The sequence below is a fragment of the Fusarium oxysporum genome, chromosome 12 (genome assembly GCF_000149955.1).
Source record: "Fusarium oxysporum f. sp. lycopersici 4287 chromosome 12, whole genome shotgun sequence".
Lineage (NCBI taxonomy): Eukaryota > Fungi > Ascomycota > Sordariomycetes > Hypocreales > Nectriaceae > Fusarium > Fusarium oxysporum.
The window spans coordinates 222,992-246,785 of NC_030997.1; the positions used below are offsets into that span (position 1 = coordinate 222,992).

The window sequence follows — 23,794 nt, forward strand, 5'->3', positions numbered from 1 at the left end:
CCATTTATGATATGGGAGATCTTCTACTAAAATGACCAATTGCAGTATCCCCGAACGCCAGGCTTTCTGGAGGCTCACAATCAATTTTCATCGCCCTCCGAGTCCGTATCCCCATCTTCATTTGAGACGCTGCCTTCGTTTCCATCATCTATGTCGTGTCCCTTTCCTGATTCAGCGTCGAATTCCAAACACTTCTGGCAGGATTTATAATGATTCGATCTTTGCTCCTCGGTATAGTGATAGACGCACTCGGTATCGCTGTCGTGGTACTCGTCGCAACAATACCACCTGAGGCATTCCCCGAGAGGATACTCATCATTTACATTAACGAGCTCCAAAAGACCCTGGTCCGCGTCAGACCAGCCACAGGTTTCCTGCAGCCACTCAGCTGCGGTATTGTGTGCTCTCCCCTGGGCGTATGCAACAGAATTGATCAATTGTTGACGACCGCGGCCCGTTGTAACAGCGCCGTGATGGACCAGTAGTGCCAGCATGTCAAGCCTGCCATTCTCTGCCGCTCCTTCTAAAGCTGATCTGCCAAGCACAGGTGCTCCTCGTACATTGATCCTGGCACCGAGTTGAAGTAGATGTCTCGCGAATCCAAGGTACCCACCTATTGAGGCGAATTGGAGAGCAGTTGCGCCTTGGTAGAAGGCTGGAGGGGCATTGACCTTTGCCCCCTTTTCTAGAAGGTATAGTGCTATGTCTATATCGTTTTTCTTTGCAGCGAGCTGGAGGGGCGATAGCTTTTTGGCTGTGGTCCAAATGGGTACATCTATGTCGAATTCATTGACATCTGCCCCCACTTCCACCAAGTATCGCGTCACATCATAATTGCCCATGTCAATTGCTTCGCACAATGCTGTCTTGAACTGTATGTCTTGCTTTGTAGAAGTGCCGAGTCCGGTACCAAACTCTCTCAGCAAATGCAAATAGTCGGATGATCTCTCACTTTGAGCAACAATGCTCCAGGCTATGGTATCCATATAGCAACCGCGCCGAAGGAGTTCCCTGAAACCGGAAGTATCTTGTCCTAGAGCGGCCAGTGTAAGAAGACTCCCTTCGGTACGAATATGTTCACCTTCTTCATCAGCGGGCGTGCGCCAGAAACCTGCTCGGTCCCAGTACTCGCCGTCTACTTCTATATTATCTGTTCCGAAACTGACGGGGAGGATGGCCGAAGTTAGGACTGAATGGCGGGAAAATCGGGTGAGAAGCTTTTCCATGATTGTGAGCTGGCCAGCGTTAGCAGCCAATCCCACGGCGGTTCCCTCCAGGAGGTGACAGCTTATCGGTTGGTGAGCCCGTTCAAAAAGCCTTTCAACAAGAGCCCAATCCTGTCGTTGTATTGCCGCACAGAATGGCCCTGCATCAATTGCGAATTCTTGCATTTCCAGAGCTTCTTGGAGCGATGGGTCGTTGCGTGCCTCTATTTCGGCCTCTAGGCAACCTCGTCCCGTATCGTCAATATCGGTCAAAGTTCCACCGTGTTGTAAAAGAAACAGCAGTAAGGGTTTATCCCGCAGAATAATAGCTCTAACAACCTCCCCACCAGTCATCTTGGCTCCTGCTTGTATCAAATGCTTAACTGTGAGCCGTCGTACCACTCTTTTGTCTTGATTGTCGAAAGACAGACAACCATCGGTTTGGAACTCTTCATCGAAAAGCACAGAACTATCAGTTTGGACTTCTACACCAACAGAGAAGTGGCGAGCCATGGCACATTGAAGAGCGGTGCGTCCGTATCCATCGTCATCGTTTGGATCACCGCCAGCACTAAGTGCTTCTTTCAAACATGTGTGAAGGCAATGCTGTGAAAGCCTGGCCACGTGCCCGTAAGAAAGAACAGCTCCGTTTTGAATCATCTTGAGGATGCTTTTTTCAATATGATTATGATCATTTACCTGATGTAGTAGCATAGTGAGGATGGTCAATGGACATCCACTAAAACGAGTACCGGGGATGCTGAAGTCATCGTACAATCCAATATCGTCCGTGCAAAGTCGGGCGTTAGGGTTGGCTCCGTAGTCGATCAGTAATTGTAGTACATCAATGTTGACATAGACAGCCGCGACAAGCACCAACGAAGATGATGCACCTCTGTATCGTTCGAGAAGATATCTGCACACAGTTGCATTACCACCAACTACTGCTGCCTGTAGAGGTGTAATGCCATCTGCATTACAAAAGTTTCCGGAACTATTCATTTCGTCAAGTCGCAGCACGATGGCATAATGCCCACCATAAGCGGCGGCTATGCAGGCATCTGCCAGGGTCGGAGGTGCAGGCTGGCCTTTGAGCAGAAGGTAGTCTAGCATCAAATCCGCCATCCTACCCCCAGCCTGGACTGCCATCATAAGAGCTGACGGGTTTGCAAAACGCGACCTTCTCGAAAGGACATACAGCTCTAGTCGACGTTTTGGGTGTAGCCACGAAGTCTCGTAACTGGTGACATTCACGCCACATTGTAGCATCTTGCACATCAATGCTTCATCGCGCAATTCGATTGATGCTCGAAGCATTTCATCCATGTTGAGGAACTTATGATCAAACAATAAGTTCAGTACTCGCAATTTTATCGCATCCGAACATCCACTTTCTAAAGCCAGGTTGACAAATGCTTCTTTATGAGTCGTACTTTGAGGAATATCAGCGCAAGCGTGGTAGCGTAGAAGTAACTCAACAAGCTCTAGGTTACCGGCCTTGGTTGCTTGCTGCATAGGAGTGGCCAAGACTGGATAGTTATATAAGACCACCTCACAATAGCAATTAGGATCCTGACCTAGCTCTAAGAGCCATGTGATAAGATCTAATGGCATTGATCGCTCTGTGTTGTGTTTGAATCGCGAAGTCGCCTTTTGAATCTCAAACTGGAACAGCCTCTCTAAAAACGCTCGGAAAGTCAAGTTCTCGTTTCGAAGTTTCTTCAAATCGGCTCGGAGGTCTATAATACCAATCCTCATAAGGTTGGTATAAAAGTCCAACTGACTATGGTCCTGGGTCACCATTGAATTTGATAACATATAAACCGTAACCTTGAAGTATTCGGAGAGAGATTCAGCAGTTGGACCCGCGAACAGATTTTGAGCAGTCTTGGTGTGTTCTCCGGGATACCATTCTGGCATAACATTGCTGACGCCTGTTATCAGCTTTGATAGCGAGATCGATAGGTTCTGCCTGCTTTGAGGGACCAAAACTCTCATCATCAGTGATAGCGCAATACTGGCTTGATCCCTTTGATGGACTGTCAATACGTTGGAGCTGGAAGCGTTGATTGTGACTATCAATACATATAAGAGATAATGGCTATCCTTTCCTTGGATTCACTTACTATTCCAAGAGGTTTCTCGCAGACGAAGCCACGGGAGAGAGGAGGGCCACTCGAAGCTCATTTGGAATGACGGTGGAGTACAAATGCTGAGTTGTGGATTCACTGGAGATGGGGGAGCTGTTATACCTAATGTTAGGATAGATAGCTAATGATTGGTCTTACTAACGTGTTTTGAATCGGGCCGTGATGTTTGTTTCTCGATGGCGATTCGTCTCTTTCGTGATCTTGAGCTTTTGTAGTCTCCTGCCACAGTGTATGACATCACTTTCCTTTCCCTTCTGTTTGCGCTGGCTAATTTTCCGCTCGACATACTGCCACGTCTTCTTGTCAAGGTTCTTAGATATGTTCCAGGTCCTAAGCTTGTACTCGAGTTGACCCTTTCTATTAGCACGTCAGTCATCATCACATATAGCCCGAGCGGGATATACAGACGTGGTATGGAGTCCTTGAGCCCTTAATAAGACTACTAGGTCCTTGAGCGATGTGTCTTTGATCAGATACTCATACCCGATGAGATTCTTCTGCTCCAGCCAGTCCCACTCACTTGGCTGTGATCGTGTTGTACTCATGGGAATGGTGGAGATGCAATAAAACAGAAGTGGCTAGATATTGCAAAAGGATTTATGGGAATAACGAAAATGTAGTAAGATGGGAAGCACAGAGAAGAAGTGATTTATCGGTCGCGTTGATGATAAGGGAGAAAAGGAGAGAAAACTGTCCAAGAGGATGGCTGTCTCTATGTAGATGCCCAACGAGGCTCTACGTTCAGAGTTCTGATTCGTCTGATCCAGAATCTGAGTGGCTTACCAAGTTGGTAAGCCTCATTCCAAGTTTGGCGCTTAACCGGAAATCTTTTCATTGGCTAGGTCCAGAATCTCATAAGCTGAGCGGGCCGTGCATGCAGCAGTGTTACCCGACCAAATTTTCATTCGTCATGACCGCAATCTTGCAGTCGTGGTTTGTGACCAGGCGGTACGTCACCTCACGATGAGTAAATCAATTGGATCTATTTAGAATTTTGCCCCCGCTGTGAGTTGCATGACTTAATACGATAGGTTAATGCCAGAATCTGAAGTCTCGGGGCATTTTCTTTGTTCATTTTATCTCTTGCTACTGCGCCTCTTGAGATTTGGACGGGTCAATGCAGATTTGCGAAATGGGCTTGACAGCCCTCTCCGGCGAAGACCGCTGTAAGCATATAAGCAACCCACATTCACCATGGTTTGTAAGTGAACTCTTGCAAAGTCGAACAGTTTACGTTAAACTATACACTACATTAAATATCTTTGTGGGATGAAAACCGAGATTATTGTTGCAATTGTCAGCTTGGTGGTTTCTCTTCCACCGACCCTTTACGCTTTACATACATGGTGCCGCCGACGTTCCCAATCCCCATGTAAGTAACTGAGAGAGCTTTGTTTACCAACAGCGCTGATTTAAACTTCCATGCTAGCTCTAGGTAAACCATATCACGAGATGTATCCCTCAAGACGCCATTCGGAGCTTCTTTGCTCTGTCTCTGAGCGAGGCATCACACTGGCACTCCGAGTCGAAGACGGTCTACCATTCGCCCAGAGAGAAACAATATTTGGAGCATCAGATCCTGGCACGACGTGAGCTGTTGATAGATTGGCTTTGTGGTCATAGAGACTCAGATCAGAGCTCGGAACATACCGGTCAACAAGGTCATATTTGGGCCATATAACTTCTGGAAAAACTGGCATAGATAGCTCTTACGCAATAAGCGTACATTTACTATATTCACATATTTGTAAGTTGTGCTGATTGTTATCGCGGATGCTTGCCGCAACAGTAGTCGGCTAGCGTCGGGATTGACATGCTTACCCCGAAATGGATCAATTGCTTATCAAGCAGTGATTATCAAGCTGTTCGGATATATAGAGGATCTTCAACGATTCGAACGACAGTAAAAAGACCTGTTGGATATATGATCCGCTTTAAAAGACACAAAGAACGGTTCCTCTTTGCGGTAGAATCTTGACATGATCCCAGTGCACACTCATGAGCTATGACACCATCTCCAAAAAGTCAATTTGCGGGGTCAACATGAGTCACCTACGCCCTTAAGATGATATCTTGATAGCTAATAAATATTTGTCGTCAGTCCATCACTTAGTCTTTTTCAGAACCTGCAACTGAACGCCATCACAAGAAAACTGCAATGACTTCTCTTACGAAAACTACATACCAGGCCTTTGCATCAGCAAGGGCCCAGGGCAATCCCGCAGCTGTGATCATCCTGCCGACGCCCGAGTCGAGCACGGAGATTGCTGATGGAGAGTTCCCATATGATCTGTTCCCTCCCGCTTCGAAGCTTCAAGAGACAGCGACAAGTATCAACCTCCCAATGACGGCATTTGCGCTCCCTCTTAATCCGGAAAATGAGTCCGCAAAGGCTCACTACGCTGTTCGGTGGTTCAATACCGTCAACGAAGCGCCGCTCTGTGGCCATGCGACCCTTGCTTTGTCCCAGCACTTGTTTAGTACGCTTCCTAATGCGCCGCAGACGCTGAGGTATCTCACCAGGCTTCATGGTGCTGCCTCTGCATCTCTCAATCAGAGCCCGTTTGAGGATGCGAAATTGGTTGGCATTGAGTTTCCAGAACTTATTGATCTTCCTGCCGTGAGTAAGGATGGCAAGCGATGGGATGAGCTGAAGGGTCTGTTTGAGGGTGCGACTGGTACAAAGTGGGAGGGTAAAGGAGAGCCAGTTGGTGTATTTGAGCAAGATCAATATTTCTTGCTGGAATTCAACCCTGAGCTTGACCTGAAGGCTCTTGAGTTTGACGCCTCTAAGCTGGTAAGTTCGTCGCTGTCGTTGCGAGGACACAACTAACATTGCAGGCTTCTCTGAATGGCTTCATCTACATGTTCCAGGTTTCGATAAGTCCTTCTGAACATATTCATACTCGAGTGATCAACTGCATAGCAGGAAACAACCACGAAGACGCGGCTGTAAGTACACTTATAAGCTGTTTGACTCCGACTGACATCGACAGACTGGTTCCGCTCATCGCGCCATCATCCCTCATGTCCTCTCAAACGCTGAGACAACTGCTCGGCTCAGGCAGTACCACCCAGACTTTACCGGGAACACCCTGAGATCTTTGCAGCAGTCGAAGGAAGGTGGTGAATTGACTGTTGAGTGGCTTCGGGATACAAGGACTGTGAGGATTATGGGTAATGCTTCACGTACCGGCGAGACCAGTATTGAGATCTGAGCAGAGCTCAGCGAAATGACTTACCATCAGCCTGAGTCTGAGGTCAACCGTGATAGATCACTGCAAGTTCGGGTCGGCTAAATATGGCATATGGTGTAAATGATATTCCATTACGTACGTCTTTCTCAGATCCAAAAATCAGACGCGAGTTTCAAACGAAAGAAAAAGAGTAGAGTGCAAGAACTTGCCTTTACTATGAGTAATCATCTTATCAAAGGATTCAGTTGCTGATAAATCGCATGATGCCCGTCTGACTCACGCCGCTCTTTATCTTTAGGCTAATTCCTTCAGTGTCCCCTCGGTATTCGGAATTGTCCGACTGCAACTTGTAGCTCAGTTCATAAGAGAAAGATATTTCACAATACTTACGAATATATAAATAAAATCAGCATTTATCAGTCGTCCACTATAGTTTAACATAACAGCCAACAATGGAGTTTAAGCCAACCAGAAGCATTGTACACAATGAGGGATGTGACCTTCACTACTGGTATCAGGGATCCGGGCCTCTCATCATTTTCGTCCCTGGTGGGAATGGCCACGGGCGACAGTTCAACAACATAATAGCCGCTCTATCTGACCGCTTCACCTGCGCGACCTTTGATCGCCGTCAAATGTCAGCAAGTCAAGTCCCCGTCAACAAGCGCCTGAGTCCTCCCCAACAAGCTCGGGATATCCGCGCCATCATCAAAGCTGTCGGCTTCGATAAAGCTATTCTCTTTGGCAGTAGTTCCGGTGGTACTTTCGCATACCAATTCGCACATGACTTTCCCGAAATGGTCGTCCATTTGATCTGTCATGAAGCCGGTCTCGCGATGCTTCTACCAGACGCAACGCAGATAACAGAATGGATGTACGATCTTCTACATACTTTCGAAACTCAAGGCCAGGATGCAGCTGCCGAAGAATTCGCGAAATGTCTCATTGGTTATGATGCTGAGGGTATTCCAAAGCCTGCATCGCCTGAGGCAAGCAACCCTAAGAACTTTTGGGAATACGAATGGGCGCCGTTAATTGGATACTGTCCTAACATGTTTCGAATTAAGGAGCACGGGGTCAGCGTTGGTGTGATGAGAGGTGTACGATGTAAAGATGCTTTCTACGCGAGAGCGATTGAGGAGCAGGCCAAGATCTTGGAGTGTCCTAGAATGACAGTGCCTGGACATCATGAAGGGTTTCAGTGTGAGACAGAAGAGTTTGTCCCGTCACTCTTAGAGATGCTCGATGTTTTGGAGAAGAGAAAGTAGCTACATGCTTCTGAAGTCCTTATGAATCAATGGGTTGTAGATTTCTCGCTAAGAGCGTCGTTAAACTCCACTACTCAAAGCTCATGATATGGTACATAAACTCTCCCCTACCCATTTTCGCGACTAACAACCTACTAAGGTATATGCGAAGCCCATTTAGTAGTGCTTAGTCGGCGATAAATATCTCACCGCGGGATATTCCTGCAGACACTTCCACCTATCAAGAATAGCACAATGTCCTGAAGGCCGCTTTTATTCAGCTGCCTATCTACGGGTCTGATCGCCGGTGGATCCTTTATTGGATTAAATTTACCAACGTTGGGCAGGAAAAAGAAATGGCTATCGCACACACTCCATTTTATGTCCGTGAGTCTGACGGGGTCGACAGAGACTCCATTTTCAGCTTGTTGTTGAACTTTTGCCTGCTGATCAGGGCTAGTTTCTGTGCTTTGATGCGAACTGACAGTAGTTACGACGGAGCCGCTATGGGCTGCCCGTTTCTTGGCAGAAGGATGAGCAGCACATATGTAGTTCAGCCTTTTTGGAGCAATAAGAGTGTGTCTCCATAGTACATTCGACTAGATTTTTTCTTTTAGTCATGATGGCTTCAAAACAGCCGAACGATAATTCAGTTACTCTAAATCAGCCATGCAAGTTTTGCAAAGTCCTCGAGTTCGATGATTCATCCTTCGGTAGAGAGTCTAAGACCAGTGATGATGGAATTCCCTTTGTCGACTTTGGCGAGGTCGAGCAGACAAAAGAGGATAGAGAAGTTCAAATTGGGGCTAGGAGTCAGCGTGCAAGAATGGCTTCGAGCTTTGCGATGCAGAATGCTGATGCAGATGCGCCAGAGACTGTTGCTAAAACTGAGCTGAAGTTTGACTACTCTAGGGTTGGTACGCTCCCTGAACTACCCGGGTTAGCTAGTAGTTCAGCTGCAGGCTGTGCGTTTTGCGAGGTTCTTCGACATGATTTAATGGCTGCTTGGAAGTCTATTGAAGAAAATGGGGAAGACGAAGAGGAAGACGAGATTCCGGAACCAGAAGAGAACGATAGCGACGCCGAAAGCGAAGGTGAAAAGGCAGGAAACGATACTGGCGATGTCGATGACAATGGTGGTGGAGAAGAGAAAGAAGCTGGGGGTGAAGACGCTAAAGACGAGGAGGGCCCGGTAAGCGACGAAGATACCAACAAACCTAGATACGAGGACATCGACACCGACAGCGATGCGGAGAGTGAGCCTGATACTGAGCCTGATGAGCAAGCAGATGATGCAAATGTTCAAGCGGAGGACTCAAACGACAGTGATCAAGAGAATCAGGAAGAACCAGCCACCAAGCGAGCTCCAAGGAACGCAAAGCTCATCATTACTGAAGTTACCTACAAACTTCGAGAGCACGGCTCCGATGATGAACGGCCGCAGAGAACATGGCTAGACGCCATGTATGTGTTCTTCACGATTGATTGTGAGGAACAGACGACAGATTATTCTATTCACGACACCATCTATGCCGATAGAGCAGGTCAATGATTTCTCACGCCACGCCAGATCGATACTCACATCTTCCAGATCATTGCTCTTCATGGTTCGACATTGGCCGCCGCCCAATCATGAATGACCAACTCTCCAAGGCCTCCTTGTCCAGAATGAAGGAGCTCATCGTACTGTCCGAAAAGGAACAGCCTTACAGACTAGTAAAAGCGCCCTACCTGCCTACTCGACTGCTGGACTTGGAAGCATCCTGTACTTCTGGTCTTCGTCTCGTCATCACCAAAAACAATCTTACCATCCCTAAGCTTGACTCGTATCAGAAACGATATGCAGCGTTGAGCTACTGCTGGGGTTCCGACTCGGCGACGACGCAACTCACGACCACGAGAGAGACTCTGGACGAACGTCTATCCACCATCTCGATGGAGAACGTCCTCCAGGCGGTGTCTGGTTCAATACAGGTGTGTCGAGCGCTGGGCATCAGATACTTCTGGGTCGATGCGCTATGCATCATCCAAGGAGACGCAGAGGATTGGTCAAAGGAGTCATTCCAGATGTCTAAGATCTACGAGAACAGCTATCTCACTCTCTGCGTCGTTCAAGGCGATTCTTGCTCCAGCGGCTTCCTGAAGAAGGACTACACTCCACCTAACCTCAAGATCAACTTCCAATCCAAGCTTAACAGCGCTATTTCGGGACATCTCACTCTTCGAATGCTTCTCCCTCCTTCAGAGACACTTCGAAGATGCACACCCGAAGACGGCAAGTATGGCAGAGCCGACTGCAGTCCTGGAGATACAGACCTTCAAAATGCAGCGTGGCGCACGCGAGGGTGGACATTTCAAGAAGATCAGCTCGCCCCGCGACAGGTCTTCTTCGGTAACTTCATGTTTCATGTTAGTCGCGGATCTGCGCTCGAAGCAACAGATGGATCTTCCATTGGACACTTCCGGTTCATGGAAGGCATAGACTCCCTTGAGCGCGGGCTGAGTACGTGGTATAGTATGATCGCTGGATACTCCGCTCGAAACCTCACGGTTCAGCAGGATAGGTTCCCTGCTATTTCTGCACTTGCGCGCTCGTTTGCCGAGAGATTTCCAGATCAGAGGTACCTAGCTGGACTTTTGGAGTCGAATATCCATATGGGTCTGCTCTGGACTTGTCCGGCCTGGATAGAGTTTGATAAGTTTCGGGATCTAGTTTCGAAGAAGTATACGGCACCGTCTTGGAGCTGGGCTCATCGCCCATTGCAGGTTAGCTGGATCCTAAGCGGGGATGAACATCCCACTTCAGAGCTTGTAATCCGTGAAACGGAGGTTATTTCAGAGAAGCATAATCCTTATGGACGGGTTTCAAAAGGAAGGCTACTTTTGATAGCTAAGATTTTCAAACCACCTACTCAAAAGAACGGACGGGTCAGGCTTAAACACTCGTACAAGTATTGGAAGTACATGAACGTTCCGACGTTCAATTACATGCTGCACTCTAAGAGAAAGAGATTCATGGCCAAGATCCTGTTTGACTGGGATAGCTACTGCGCTATTAACGACAATGGATATTCGAGGGGGCCTATGGGGGATATTTCGCTGCTCCTCACGGCTAATATCCTCCCCGGTGATGCTCCAATGATGAAAAGTCGTGATCTTCCGGATGATCAGGAGATGCTGCTTGGGATTGTTGTTAGGCCGTCTCCAGAAGAGGAGGGTGCGTATGAGAAGTTGGGGCTTTGGTATACGGAGGATAGAGAGAAGGGTGGCAGGAAATTCTGGAAGATGTTTCGATGCAGGATATTATACTTGGTTTAGATTGCGGGTGACAAAGCGTTTATATGTATCGAAAGCTTTAGCCTTGATCAAGACTTACAGAGGGGTATCGGGAAGACAGGCAGCACCTCCATTAGATGGCGGCTAGCATCTTGACAATGTCCAAGCCTCGGATACGATAGAGTTTTGAGTAAGTCTTGGACCATCTTGTCTTATTAGCACTCGGACCAGAGATTCATTCACCGCCTCCTACTATATTCGTGAACGGAGGTTAAAAACCCCAAACAGGTAACGAAAGCGCATGACCAGAAATACGGGCAGAACACCGATCCCAATCCCCGCCCACGTCATCCACGGCAGATGAACCTCTCCCCTCAAATCCAAAGTGACAGCCCCTGATTCGCTCGCCAAATACCTTCCAAGACGCTGGTGCTTTTCCGCCACGGCGTCATACCGGTTTTTGGTAATTCTACCGGCAGATCTACTACTCTATCTGCTTTTCCGTGCAAGCTCCTACCACTCTAATCCCAAAAGCACCAATCACAGTCGTCGTATTAAGCATTGGTATCGTCATTTGCCAACCTTGTTTTTAAACTACGCTGATCCCCCGCATCTTTTTACCCCGTGGGGGAGTCTTGGCGTGGGAGCCGGTTTGCATAAAAACCGGCATCTGCTCTGTTCTTCAATCCATCCAGTATTGTATATCCATTATTGCCACTAGAAGGAAATTTGAACGAAGATGGCGACATCATTTCCCCAAAGTCCAGGAGGTCATGACCATAAACCCGATGATACAGCGCGCAACGAGCATATTGAACGGGCTCTTGACAACGTTGAGTCCAGACCAAACGATGACGCCATATTTTCCAAGTTTCCCAAGATGGATAAGGTAGATGAGTTTGGAGCTCATGCGAAAACGGACCCGAGAGAAATTGCGCTTGTTAAGAAATTGGATAAGTACATTCTGGTAAGAAGTCCACTAGCCATTGGAATATTTCTTGTTTCTGACTGGTGATGTAGCCTATGCTATGGTTCATGTACCTGTTCAATTACCTCGATCGCAATGCGCTCGTCAATGCGCGGCTTAATAGCCTTGAGGAGGATCTTGGTCTTGTTGGGACGCAGTACAATACTTGCGTTTCGATTCTGTTTGTCGGATACATGTAGGTTCGCTCGATATCGCCTCCAGAGGACCATGAACTAACGACGTCAGTGCCGGCCAGGTCCCGAGCAACATGTTGATCAACAGAGTCAGGCCATCATGGTACATGGCTGGCTTCTGTCTCGCATGGTCTGTCGTCAGTCTGGTGACATTCTTGGCGAATAGCTACGGCAGCATGGTTGCGCTTCGTTTCATCCTCGGAGTAACTGAAGCACCAGTGAGTATTGGCATACATGCAAGTTGAGTATGTTGGCTGACTTGTTACAGTTCTATCCAGGAGCTTTGTTCATTCTTAGCATGTTCTATACCCGCAAAGAACTGGCTGTCAGACTGGCCATCTTCTATACGGGCAACATGATAGCCAGTTCTTTTGCAGGACTCATCGCTGCTGGAGTCTTTGCTGGCCTTGATCAGAAACACGGTCTGGCTGGTTGGCAATGGTACGTCGCACGCCCAGAATCCTTTCGCTCCACTCACCACGATGCAATAGGCTTTTCATCATCCAAGGCGCCCTGTCAATCCTTACTGCCATTCTAGCATTCATCTTCCTCCCAGACCATCCTCTCACCACCCGCTGGCTCTCAGAAGAACAGCGACAGCTCGCATACAACCGCATCTACACCGACACAACAGACGTACGCGAAAAGACAAGTGTATGGATCGGTCTCAAAGAATCTGCCTCGGATTGGCGAACATGGGCACTTTGTCTCATGTACAACCTTCATCTGTCATCAGTCGGCTTCCAGAACTTCCTTCCTACCGTCATGAGAACTCTCACCGATAGCAATACCATCGCTCTAGTCCTGACATGCCCGCCATATCTCCTCGCCGCTGGGATTGGAATCGCCATGGCGTGGACGTCAGGACGCTGGAATGAGCGCACCCTACACATCACCATCTGCAAATGCATTGTCATGGTCGGTTTCATCATTGCCGTTTCAACACTGAACATAGCTGCTCGGATGTTCAGCATCTACCTCTTCGTCGGTTTCAGCTTCGGCATTAACAACATCATCCTTGCGTGGATCAGCGCAACGGTCGGACAGACGAGCGAGAAGAAAGCCGTGTCTCTTGCGATTTGCAACACGTTTGGTAATTTGGCTCATGTTTATACGGCCTATTTGTGGCCTTCGTCGGATGAGCCGCGGTACACGACTGCTTGGGTTTCGAGTATTGCATTTTCGCTTGGGGTTGTTGTTATTGCGTGGGGGTTAAGGTTCCATCTGAAGCATTTGAACAAGAAGACGAGGAGGGATCATCCGGAGGTTACTAACTTTTATGTTTATTGAAGAGTTGGCGTTGTGTACATTATGCATGTTGTGCAACCGAACGGATGAAAGCCGATGGTTATGCATCATCCACAAATAATGTCGGGATTTGTCCGATAATGGTCTTTCGCAAACAGGAGGCAATGAAGCCGTGGATAAAATCTGTCTAGCGTATATATCGCCAAGTACTGAGTTATTCTTGATGAAAGTACTCCTTGGGCTCTCTAATTGTGATGGCCAATCGCATCATTCTATCCTCTTGTTTTAAAGTGAGTGAGTCAGGACAGCTTGGCGCGAATTATCTGCAGTTCAAATTCTCAGCTGGCTGTTTCGCCAGAGTCCGACAACAGGCATTTCTCTATTTTAAAAAATCTTAGTATAAAAATTCCCAGTAGGTAAGCGATACTCCTACATTCTTATAAGAAAAGAATTGGCAGGCGATGAGAGTATCAAGTGCATGAGCCGACATCTCGACTTGAAGTTGAATACCCTGCATCCACACCCCAAAGGATGAGTGCTTATCTCATCTCATCATCTCGGTGACGTCAGACTTGGCACGACTCGCACCAAGAAACGGTTACGCAGAGACGTGACTCGGTGAAACAACAGATCACGATGCATCGCGATGACGACAGGTAAAACACCAACTCCATGCTAAATTCTAAAATGCAACGCTATACACAAATCTATGATGCTACGCTAACTCTAAACCATGTATTGAATCGTCCGTCTCTGCCGTCTCTTCTCCTGCTCCTCCCTCTCCCTCTCATCATCCTCGGACGAATGATCCCCAGAAAAGACAGCAAACTCGTTCCTAGCCAAAACAGCAGGTGGGATCTCACCGGGCAAAATTCCGTTCTCGTCGACAGGCCTACTGAAGCGGTTGAACGCGATAAAGTTATCTTCATCAGCGGCGATCGCGTTGACGGGTGTCGCTGAGGTGAATGACTTTCGGCGGATGGAGATGGCGTCGTCTTGGATAGGCTCAACGCCTCTCTTGCGGTAGACGAAGTCGAGAAGAGGAATTGAGAGGCCGTGGACGACGATGGAGAAGAAGACAAGGAAGTAGATGACGGGACCGAGAGCGGCGAGAAGATCACGCTCTTCTTGGTCTGCGTCTTCGGGATGGGGAAACAAGTGCTTCATGTGCTCAAGGTAAAAGACGGCGCCGACACCAATAGGCCCGAAATAACCCATGAACAGCGCCTCCTTATAATCCTTGACAACAGCAGGCATGGCCTTGTACAGTAACAAAATGGCCGGGATGCGTCGGAACGCAAGGACCATGAAGCCAAGACCGATGAGTCTGGGCAGCGTAACGCCAGTGCCGTCGGGGTCGTGGAATGACTCCCAGGGAAGAACAATGCCGATAAACATGAAACCGCCAAAGTTGAGGAGCACGTCGATGCAGTGGTTGACTTCATCGTGGCGGCGGTGCGTCTCGGCGAGGAATTCGCCGTCCCAGTTGAGCATGTTGCCTGCGACGGTGCAGGCGACGAGATCATTTGTGCCGATGGCGCCGGTTGTGCCGATGATGAAGAGGCCCAGAGCTGCGGGGAAGAGGAGGTAGGATTCTTCATCGACCCACCCTCTGTGAATTGTTAGCATGTCTACTTAATTGCTGATGGAGTGATTGAGACTTATTGAGACTTACCGACGCATCGGGTACTTGATGGCCTTGCATGAAGTGAAACCGACGACTGCACCGTAGGCGATACCCATGGCGACGTAGTAGAGCCAAGTCTCGACAACCCAGTTCTTCATGGCCTCGCCGATACCACCTCCGAGACGACCAACTTCCTCACTGGCGCGTACAGCAAGGTGCGCGGCTTCAGCACCACTCTGCTCAGGATGTTCATATGCGTGTCGCATCAAGTAAACGGCAAGCATGAGAAACGGGAAGCCTACAGCCGTCAGTAACCCAATCAATCATCGCGACGAAATAAACATACCGAATCCATCGTTGGCACCAGCTTCAGACGAAATGATCTCTCGAAGATGTCGCGAAACATACTTGTCCGCAAAAGGACCCTTCGCAACAGCTTGTGAAAGGACAGGGTCGGTGCATGTAACGCACGATGCGAGGGCCAGTGCAGCAAGAAGACTAAGCTTGGGAATGGTAGCAAGAATGCAGCCCGTTGTTAAAAGCCACATGAGGGTCATGATTGGCAGCAGACACATGAGCAACTCTTTCCAGCGAGTCACGTTGTACTTTGCCGGCAACGAGTAACCAGCGATGACGAGCTGGACACCAATAACAACTCGCATCAGGCCCTATAGAGGTCAGTCACAGGGCATTATAGCAGTGTCGGTGTCACTTACCAGAGCAATGTCCTCAGTCTGACCAGGCTCTGCCGAACCCCATCTCTCACTATCGAGAAACTTGGCTGATACGGGTCCAAGAATGATGCCAAACACCATAGCAGGCACTACGCACCAACATCATCAGTAACCATCAACCCAGAATGATCAGCATAACTTACATGCTTCTCCAAGGTACCATGACTGCTTGATCTTCACAGAAATGATACCGTACAACGCCATGAAGCCACCTGCAAAAACTCTGTCAGAACGCCAAGGCTCGCCAAGATCTGGGCAAATCACCACCAAGAAATGCCCAGGAAGGAATCGTACTGACCCAAGACTCCCAACACGATGTTGAGCTCACTGAGGTTGAGGACTGGCATTTTGGCGTCAAGGATGTATGCAGAATCACGTAACTAAATGTTTGGGATTCAGAAGTATGTAGTCTTCAGGTGTTCCGGTTTGTTGGTTCAATTCTCTGAGAGAGCATGAATTGATGAGATGTTGGTGATAGTGCTGTAGGCTTGATGACAAAGAGGATTTGAGGAGGATGTGTACCAGACACTATCCAGAGAAAAGTCAACAAGCCCTTCGAGTACGAAAACTCTGCAACAGCGAGTATTTTCTTCACCAACAGAACATAAGAAGCAAACAAAAACGAAAAGGTTGCGCAGAGTCAGGTCAAGATCAGAAGGAAGAGGTTTTACAATAGTGGCGTTTGGGACACAGTATGCAGGGCGCAGAAAGCTTTTTGTACAAAGAGGAACGCGGGGGAGAGAAAAGCGAGATATCAAGTTTAAAGCTGGGGAGGGAAAATGCCTCAGATTCTTTTCTAAACAGAAGCCAAGATTTACTGACGGCAGAAGACAAGGGGAGATGATGAGAGACAGTACTAAAACATGAGATCTGCGTGGGTGATTCAAGTAGGTCAAAGCTACCCAGGGCGGAAGCTAAAAACAGGATATCGAAGGAGGTTGTAAGCCAAGACAGAGAACAGGTGCTATAGGGCTCCACTGCCGCCGCGGAAGAAGGTGAGAGAAAGCCTGTCAAGTGACTCCAAGGGAAACATTACACGCCACCTGCCATTGTGTCAGGCGCTTTTTCCGCCCCGAGAGTGGAAGCTGCGGGATTTCTGATCCCGATGACGATATCCAGCTGAATCGTCCGCGTTTACGACGATTTGCGCTAACCTTGAGGCTGAACGCTTACGACGATTAGACGATCCCTTCTAACGCGTAATGTTTTTGATCAGCCTCAGTATTCCTCACAATCAAGATTAAAAAAAGAAACAGGCACCGCTCAGATAAATAAGATCGGCAGGGCAAAAGAAAACAGAACGAGGGATGGGGAGACACAGGCCGCTTCACAGTCGTAAGCCCCAAACGGTGGCCAAGTGCACCAAGACCTTGGCTGTAAGAATGATTCGGTCAAGGCGAATCGTCGCCATATTATTGAATGGCCAAGTCACCTGGCCAAGATATTACAAAGGGGGCGGCTTTCTTGGCTCGAGGTTGGCGGAGTATTGAGATTGGCGCTTGGCGCTTGGCGGCTACTTGGCGTTTAAGGTTATTTGTTAAGCATGCTCGCGTTATGCTTAATTAAAGTGGGCGCCTGGGTCTTGGGTGGTGCCGCCAAGCAGAGCCGCCAAGAATGTGAGGGCGACAGGTGATGGAAAAGTCGGGAGACGGGGAGACCGGTAAGCTTGGCTCGTGGTTTATGTGTCGTGTTTTATCGGAAGCTGGGGAAGTCAAGGTGAGCGGGCGGTTTTGTTGCACGAGTTGTTATACTAAGATATGGTGATACCAATCAAGTTGAAGGCTACGAGGCTTGAGGACGGTGATACAGATTGCCGATCGTGTTGCAGACTGATTTGGAATGCTATTGATAGAATTCCAGATATGCCCTAGATACTGGCAAGATAACAGAAGTTTTTTGATGATGGAATCAGGTAATCTGTCTTTGTCTTCCTGATGATCAGTGACTCAAAATTTTAAGACAAAGGTTCAGGGTAAATGACATCAAAAGCTCCATCGAAGAATGAGTAAATCCACCTTTGCCATTCCGAAAGTCGCTGATCATTGGAATATCATGTTGACATGATTTTGAGAGGCAAAAATGGTTGGTCAAGATCTTCGTCGAGGACGTAAAGGCAGATCCGTAGATAATTGTCAAGACCGATCATGAAACTGCAGATGTGATCACCAAACATGACTGCACGAGTTGCGAGTCGTGGCGGACTAAGAAGCGGGATCTCGTTGATCGGCATTTCCGCTCCGCTCAGCGTGAGTTGAATCATCGTGTAAACGTATCCGCGACCGCGGGATGATAAACATGACTAAGTTCGCGAGAGGGAAAGATAAGCAACTGATAAGAGGAATGGCGGTTCCGCTCCTATCCCGCTGGGTCACCTTTATCGATAATGTTGCCAAGAATTCATTGTTTTATCTAATCGATAATCTCTGAGACATGCTTATCTGGAGATAGCATCTTGGCGGACTGAGTTATGGTCAAAATATCGTTTCTTAACCTTGCGAATTGAAGCTCTATGTATTACTAATCCATCACACGATTCAGAGGCACAAAACATTAACTAAATAAATATTATTATCTGCCGGTAAGCATATGTAACAAGCCTCCCATGAGTTCGTGGGTAGGAGAATCCTGACATCAATTGTTCAGGACTGTAAGCGCTTGAGAATGTAATGAAACATGTCGGTGGTAAAAGAGAATCAAGCCACTTTATTGCCTGACGATACGACTCTCATAATGAGCCGATACGAAATGGCCAAAAAAAGGTCCTTTGCTTTCCTCACGAGTATCGAATGTGGCAAGCTAATGCCGAAGTTGGCGACGCGGTAGTCAACCATTCTGTTTCAACGTATCAATGCAGAACAGAAGTGCGCCCAGCTCCACCATAATTACAACTATTTAAGCGTTGCAGTGGTTCTCTCAGCATTTGCAAGAGTGGAACTGTCAAGATGGGAGGGCCTCCTGTCGAGAAAGCTTCAAGTTGCACGTGACTACAATAAACTTTGAAGGAGTGGATTGACGAGAGCCAGAACTTAGAACTCAAATGTACCTTTCCTTCCACAGCATTCCGCCAGCGAAAACAGGGGGAGGTAAGCAGATGCAGTTGATTGGCTGTTATTTTCCTTCAAAGACTCAACGCTGAACTGCGCGTATGGAGCTTCGAGTAGCGGTTTGAAGATTTGACATATGATCTTGAACTGGGCCTTTGCAATTCGATGGGATGGCGTGTGCGGTGCTTGGCCAATGAGCTCTTCAGGCGCGGGAAACGTTTGAGTGGCATGCGATCTTTTTGCCATTAGAGCAGCTGACCCCTCTATTCCACAAAGTCAAAGAAATTTATCATCTCTCGATTGTTTCAAAGGCAGATCTAGGTTGAACTCCAATGACGTATCGCCACATCTCTCCTTTGCATGTTGGTCCATGTGATGTGTCCTTTGAAGGTAAAGCAAGGCCATCAAGCCAGATGTCCAATTCTTATCGACCTTCTCGCCCTACTGGCCTGACAGAGCGAAGGTCTGCGCTTATTGTGACCACAAAGGATGGAGGATACAAGTAGAAAAGGACAGAGTCTTGTAGCAAAAGTTCCCGCTGGTAGATAGGGCATCAGCCCCAAACCTAATATTAATCAACCGAGATCTTTACCACAGTGATTTGGCCAACGAGGTGATATACCGAGGCGCTCGCGATAATGTACTCCGGTGAAGAATCTCATTTCATAAGTTCTCGCGGGCCGCGAGTCGCGGCGCAAGGATTCAAATCTCAAGACAGTATCGTGAAATCATCTATACAAAGCTCTTTTCCCTGCCGAACATACCTGTTGACTCCATCATGGCTAGAGTTACTACATCTCTACTCACCAACTGTACGTGATATCTTGCCCAGCATCGTAGATACGAAGACTATCATCGTCCTAGCGTTCAACCAATGGCCAGGTAACACATCTTAGACCCTGAGCATCTTAATTTGGATCCTCACACCTTTTGTCATATTCTATTGGACCTACAGTCCTACCAACTCGATGGCGCCAACTTTCTCCTCTTGTATTGAGTGACACGCAATGAAGTCTTGAGTTCGCCACTACACATTCCCCTTTGCAAAGAATACGTATTTGATAGCACTGCGACAAACACTACTACTTAAACCCCTGCTTCCTCCCCTACCCCCAGGAAACAGACTCAGAATCTCGTCTTCCTTAAGTACTCTCCCAGTCATCACTTCCCATCCCTACGACATCCCCATTCCCATTCCCAAACACTACCCTACCCAAGCGTCTCAAGCATAGTCCACACTACTTGAAGATGTACTTCCATCTCCTCTCCCAGGTCATACTCGTCCTCGGGTTCCTAGGATGCATCGTCGCTGCAGCCCCTGACTGCTCGCACCCCTGCATCCAGCTTCCCCCAGACCATCAAGAAGACTGGATCTGCCCCATCGGAATCCCCAAGCCTCGTTACCATAGCGGTAAATGGCCTACGATAGAGGAGGAAGCCTATGCCAAGGCACTCATCGGCCCTGTCTCCAAGCAAGATTCTTGCGGCTGGAAGGCTGACGGCCACCTCTGGAGAGCCGCCCAGAACACTCATGTCACCCTTAGCCTTGTCGCTTCAAATCCTCTCACCATCAAGGCCAAGGTCAATAACAACGACGCCTACCCAATCACCTTTTGGAAGAAGTACTCTCCGCTCAGCGAGTATGCTTTTGAACAGGGGTACTTCAAGATCACCCAAGGTCATCAGTTCGCTGCCGCTTACGCACCCCCGCCAGAGGGGTACAGGCCAGATACTGCACCTGAGCTTGCTGTCATCAACCCTGGCGAGGCGTTGGAGCAAGACATTGTCTTGACGGATCCGAACCATGTCTTTCATCAGATGGTGAAGACTGGTGGTGACATTGAAGTCAGTATGTCTGGACAGTGGAATGGCTTTTGGGCTACGACTGCACCTGAGGTTATGAAGAGTGATCTGGGTTTTGTCTGCAAGAATATCTGGAGTAGTCTGGGTCTCAGTTGGTCTTCGTGGAATAAATTACTACTACGCTTCCCTAAGGATCATTATGTCTCCTTGGGGCCGGTACATGATACCCCAAGGTCTGAAGCTGAGCCTGAAGCCAGCCCGGATAATGGGCCTACATATCCCAATAACTCGTCACCTGTCAGTTCCGATATTGGAGATGAAACGGAAGCAACTTCAACTGCAGAGTCATCTGAGCCTATGACTCCAAAGGATGAGGCTGAGCCTGAAGAGAACTATGCTAGTGAGCAGCCAACCACAGAATCGCCAGAATATGTCAGTCCAAAAAACAAAGCTGATTATTCTTCTTCGGAGTCGCCAGCTTCTGAGTCCCGAGCCTCTGAGCCATTACTGAATGAGCCATCAGGATCAGTGAGTCCTGAGGATCTAGCTAGTGGGGATCCAAGTTCGACAAGTGCCTCGCAGTCCGATACGGAACAGGTTTCGACTACACCTGCACCATCTGCCGCTCTAGAGGAGCGCTCTGAGGAAGAAACCCATGCGACAGCTGCCACGCAAAACTGGGCAACAGTGGCCTCTACAACTGCTCAGCCAGTATTTGTCCGTTCGGCGGAAGTGGTTAGTGGTGAGGAGGATTGCAAATGCAAAGATTCCCTGAGGTTATCTGCCCGTTCCGCGGAGGCGGCTGAAGGTAGAGAGGACTGCAAATGCAGAGATCCTTAGAAGCTGTCTGCTCGTTCCGCATAACGGGCTACTGGTGGACAGGAATTCATTGCCAAGAGACCCCGTATGATCAAGATGATGATTTTGGATGCTAGCGACGAAGGAGCTTCTAGCGCGACCTCATAGACGGTGGAGGGGCGGAAAATGGCAAGGTTGAGAGAAGGAAGTTTAAATAGCTAAACTACGCCACCTACAGAAGAGCCAACATCTGGATGGAGAAACGCAAGATTTAGAATATGACTACAGGAGACAGATAATACGACTTTCTTTTTTCTCATGATGTCTCATGCTTTTATAAACCTGAACTGCAATGGGATTATTTTTACAATCGAAGTTGGGAGATGACTGTAGAGCGAAGATGCTAAGGTAAAAATGCCAGAGACATGAGTAGATAAAAGTCTAGAAAGAATGGCCCAATAAGATCATTCATCGAAATCATTTAAACGAAAGCTTGTTCATTCCCCCCAGGCACCCTCTTGCACAAAGGCGCCGTAAGCAAGGTTACGGAGCCAGGACTACGAGGAATGAAAGATAAATGCATGTCAAATGCAAATGATTGGCAACCACAGTTTTTCCAAAGCTAATAGAAATTTTCATACATCTACACGCATAGGCAAGCGCCGTGAGATTTTCCCCCATACCTGCAACTAAGCTGTGTTTATTCGCGCAACAGCGACTCGAAAGTAATTGTCATCTATAGAAGCCCGCTATGGCTCCCACATCAATGCATTAAGGAGCCCTTGCCTCCTTAGAATCCCTATAAATACCCCGTCTTCTCCCGGATTTGAGAAAAAAGAACTTGATCTTTTATTCTACAAAACAACTCTCTCACGCTCACACCTGCACTCAGCAACCTTTACCATCACCTCTACCTTCTTCTCCGTTATAGAAACGCAATCAACAACTCAAGTCTAACTTGACACCCCAAACCATTATTGAAGATGCAGTTCCTCAGCAAGCCTCTCGTGGCCCTTGGCCTTCTCGGCTCTCTTGCTTCCTCCTATCCTGTCCCTGCACCATCTTTCACCACCTCTACCATCTCTGGAACATCTCCCGTTCCACTTGCGACAGGTAATGCTGCCTACCACGCTACCCAGCATGTCAGCCATCTTGGTACCCGCCATGCTAGCCATAAGGATAAGCATCATGGAAAGGATGACTCCATCGATTCCTTCGACCACTTTCATGACTTCGTCGATCACACCGAGAACACGGGAGTCCTCGCCGTGCAGCAGAAGCTGGCCAAGGAACTCGTCCCTGTCAGCTATTTCTGCACAGGTCACGTGTACTGCGAAGAGGACACCCATGGCAAGAAGTTCGTTACCGGTAATCTTGGCAAAGCCCTCAAGAACGTCACCGTGTCCATGGAGCAAGTCAAGTCCTCTCCTCTCACCATCGAGGTCAAGATCACCAACAACAGCACCGGCCCCATCACCTTCTGGAAGGACCAGTCTCCAATTAGCCCTTTTGCCCACGACCTTGGCTACTTCGACATCAAGAGCGAAATTCATGGTGTCGTGTTCGGCGAGCGCACTTTTCCCAAGTCCCGTGGCTACCGACCAGACAGGCGCAGTGACCTCGTCGAGCTCGGCCCTGGCGAGTGGGCGAGTGCAAACATCGAGCTTCCCTTGTTCCCAGACACCGCTGAGGGTAAGACGTGGCGCAAGATGCTCGAGATGGGCGGCGACACCGCAGTCAGGATGTACGGAAGCTGGTATGGCGTCTGGGCAGCTACCAAGGGGATGGTCATGGAATCCGATATGGACTTCAGCGGGGATGGCTTCAACTTCTGGAATAACCTCTACATTCCGTGGGAGGCGAAATTTCCTGAGGAGTCTAAGAATTACTTGCCAGGGATGGGCTTCGGCATGGGCCTTGAGCTGGAGTAGACCTTTCTTGCAACATGGAAGAATAGCTTGATCGGCCGAATACGGTAATCAAGCTGGTATCTCTCCCAAGACACGTTGCGAGAAGAAACTACTCCTGGCCAACGTGTGCATTGCATTTTTATTTTGCTTGGCAACAGATGAGCCCAAGGCGATGCAGATTCCAGCATATGGCATCATCGCAGAATCCAGGCTTGTGTTTTCTGTTTCTTAAACATGAAAAAGGGATGAAATTGGATCAACGATATAATTGTCAGAATGTATTTAGCTAATAATACCTATTTCTCCACCAAAGCCTTTAATACCAAGTCGATAAAGTCATATTAGTGGTGATAATGACAGTGGCTTAGTTGTGAAAGGTGTCCTGAAAACCCGA

At 48.2% G+C, this 23,794-nt stretch overlaps 8 protein-coding genes across 10 annotated transcripts; 6 read left to right on the top strand and 2 right to left on the bottom strand.

The window, feature by feature from the left end:
- Positions 1 to 80: 80 nt before the first annotated feature.
- FOXG_21091 (uncharacterized protein) lies at positions 81 to 3,900 on the bottom strand (the record flags this gene model as incomplete). Its single annotated transcript, XM_018401435.1, has 4 exons — positions 81 to 3,280; positions 3,332 to 3,457; positions 3,498 to 3,712; positions 3,764 to 3,900. The coding sequence occupies 4 exons, from the start codon at positions 3,898 to 3,900 to the stop codon at positions 81 to 83; spliced, it is 3,678 nt and encodes a 1,225-aa protein (XP_018252299.1).
- A 1,511-nt stretch (positions 3,901 to 5,411) lies between these two features.
- FOXG_13145 (phenazine biosynthesis protein) lies at positions 5,412 to 6,777 on the top strand. The gene is made up of 3 exons (XM_018393098.1): positions 5,412 to 6,152; positions 6,197 to 6,307; positions 6,352 to 6,777. Exons 1-3 carry the CDS (start codon positions 5,514 to 5,516, stop codon positions 6,571 to 6,573), a joined length of 972 nt encoding a protein of 323 aa, XP_018252300.1. The 5' UTR covers positions 5,412 to 5,513; the 3' UTR covers positions 6,574 to 6,777.
- A 145-nt stretch (positions 6,778 to 6,922) lies between these two features.
- FOXG_13146 (uncharacterized protein) lies at positions 6,923 to 7,926 on the top strand. Its single transcript, XM_018393099.1, has one exon. The coding sequence runs from the start codon at positions 7,005 to 7,007 to the stop codon at positions 7,818 to 7,820; it is 816 nt and encodes a 271-aa protein (XP_018252301.1). The 5' UTR covers positions 6,923 to 7,004; the 3' UTR covers positions 7,821 to 7,926.
- A 495-nt stretch (positions 7,927 to 8,421) lies between these two features.
- On the top strand, positions 8,422 to 11,117 carry FOXG_21092 (uncharacterized protein; the record flags this gene model as incomplete). The annotated part of the gene is made up of 2 exons (XM_018401436.1): positions 8,422 to 9,343; positions 9,391 to 11,117. The coding sequence occupies 2 exons, from the start codon at positions 8,422 to 8,424 to the stop codon at positions 11,115 to 11,117; spliced, it is 2,649 nt and encodes an 882-aa protein (XP_018252302.1).
- Positions 11,118 to 11,778: 661 nt separating this feature from the next.
- FOXG_13149 (uncharacterized protein) lies at positions 11,779 to 13,810 on the top strand. The gene is made up of 5 exons (XM_018393100.1): positions 11,779 to 12,042; positions 12,096 to 12,238; positions 12,289 to 12,454; positions 12,505 to 12,677; positions 12,728 to 13,810. Exons 1-5 carry the CDS (start codon positions 11,815 to 11,817, stop codon positions 13,524 to 13,526), a joined length of 1,509 nt encoding a protein of 502 aa, XP_018252303.1. The 5' UTR covers positions 11,779 to 11,814; the 3' UTR covers positions 13,527 to 13,810.
- A 291-nt stretch (positions 13,811 to 14,101) lies between these two features.
- Positions 14,102 to 17,111, bottom strand: FOXG_13150 (uncharacterized protein). 3 transcript variants are annotated; one of them, XM_018393102.1, is made up of 7 exons: positions 16,882 to 17,111; positions 16,144 to 16,822; positions 15,989 to 16,057; positions 15,828 to 15,934; positions 15,458 to 15,779; positions 15,160 to 15,409; positions 14,102 to 15,096 (listed from the first exon to the last, which is right to left on the bottom strand). In XM_018393102.1, exons 2-7 carry the CDS (start codon positions 16,190 to 16,192, stop codon positions 14,211 to 14,213), a joined length of 1,683 nt encoding a protein of 560 aa, XP_018252305.1. In that variant the 5' UTR covers positions 16,193 to 16,822; positions 16,882 to 17,111; the 3' UTR covers positions 14,102 to 14,210. The 3 variants fall into 3 exon arrangements, with proteins under 3 accessions (XP_018252305.1, XP_018252304.1, XP_018252306.1); XM_018393101.1 differs by having other exon boundaries at positions 16,144 to 17,111; XM_018393103.1 differs by having other exon boundaries at positions 15,828 to 16,057; positions 16,144 to 17,111.
- A 3,026-nt stretch (positions 17,112 to 20,137) lies between these two features.
- Positions 20,138 to 21,532, top strand: FOXG_13151 (uncharacterized protein; the record flags this gene model as incomplete). The annotated part of the gene is made up of 1 exon (XM_018393104.1): positions 20,138 to 21,532. The coding sequence occupies one exon, from the start codon at positions 20,138 to 20,140 to the stop codon at positions 21,530 to 21,532; it is 1,395 nt and encodes a 464-aa protein (XP_018252307.1).
- Positions 21,533 to 22,473: 941 nt separating this feature from the next.
- On the top strand, positions 22,474 to 23,421 carry FOXG_13152 (uncharacterized protein; the record flags this gene model as incomplete). The annotated part of the gene is made up of 1 exon (XM_018393105.1): positions 22,474 to 23,421. One exon carries the CDS (start codon positions 22,474 to 22,476, stop codon positions 23,419 to 23,421), a length of 948 nt encoding a protein of 315 aa, XP_018252308.1.
- Between the last annotated feature and the right edge of the window lie 373 nt (positions 23,422 to 23,794).

What these genes read in the sequence shown, in the direction of transcription:
- FOXG_13145 (XM_018393098.1), top strand. Translation starts at nt 5,514, where the DNA reads ATGACTTCTCTTACGAAAACTACATACCAGGCCTTTGCATCAGCAAGG. An exon ending in AGTTTGACGCCTCTAAGCTG is followed by an intron (nt 6,153 to 6,196) that starts GTAAGTTCGTCG and finishes CTAACATTGCAG; the next exon opens with GCTTCTCTGAATGGCTTCAT. An exon ending in ACAACCACGAAGACGCGGCT is followed by an intron (nt 6,308 to 6,351) that starts GTAAGTACACTT and finishes TGACATCGACAG; the next exon opens with ACTGGTTCCGCTCATCGCGC.
- FOXG_13146 (XM_018393099.1), top strand. Translation starts at nt 7,005, where the DNA reads ATGGAGTTTAAGCCAACCAGAAGCATTGTACACAATGAGGGATGTGAC.
- FOXG_13149 (XM_018393100.1), top strand. Translation starts at nt 11,815, where the DNA reads ATGGCGACATCATTTCCCCAAAGTCCAGGAGGTCATGACCATAAACCC. An exon ending in AATTGGATAAGTACATTCTG is followed by an intron (nt 12,043 to 12,095) that starts GTAAGAAGTCCA and finishes CTGGTGATGTAG; the next exon opens with CCTATGCTATGGTTCATGTA. An exon ending in ATTCTGTTTGTCGGATACAT is followed by an intron (nt 12,239 to 12,288) that starts GTAGGTTCGCTC and finishes TAACGACGTCAG; the next exon opens with TGCCGGCCAGGTCCCGAGCA.
- FOXG_13150 (XM_018393102.1), bottom strand. Translation starts at nt 16,192, where the DNA reads ATGCCAGTCCTCAACCTCAGTGAGCTCAACATCGTGTTGGGAGTCTTG. An exon ending in CATCGTGTTGGGAGTCTTGG is followed by an intron (nt 16,058 to 16,143) that starts GTCAGTACGATT and finishes GAGTTTTTGCAG; the next exon opens with GTGGCTTCATGGCGTTGTAC. An exon ending in ATGGTACCTTGGAGAAGCAT is followed by an intron (nt 15,935 to 15,988) that starts GTAAGTTATGCT and finishes GTTGGTGCGTAG; the next exon opens with TGCCTGCTATGGTGTTTGGC.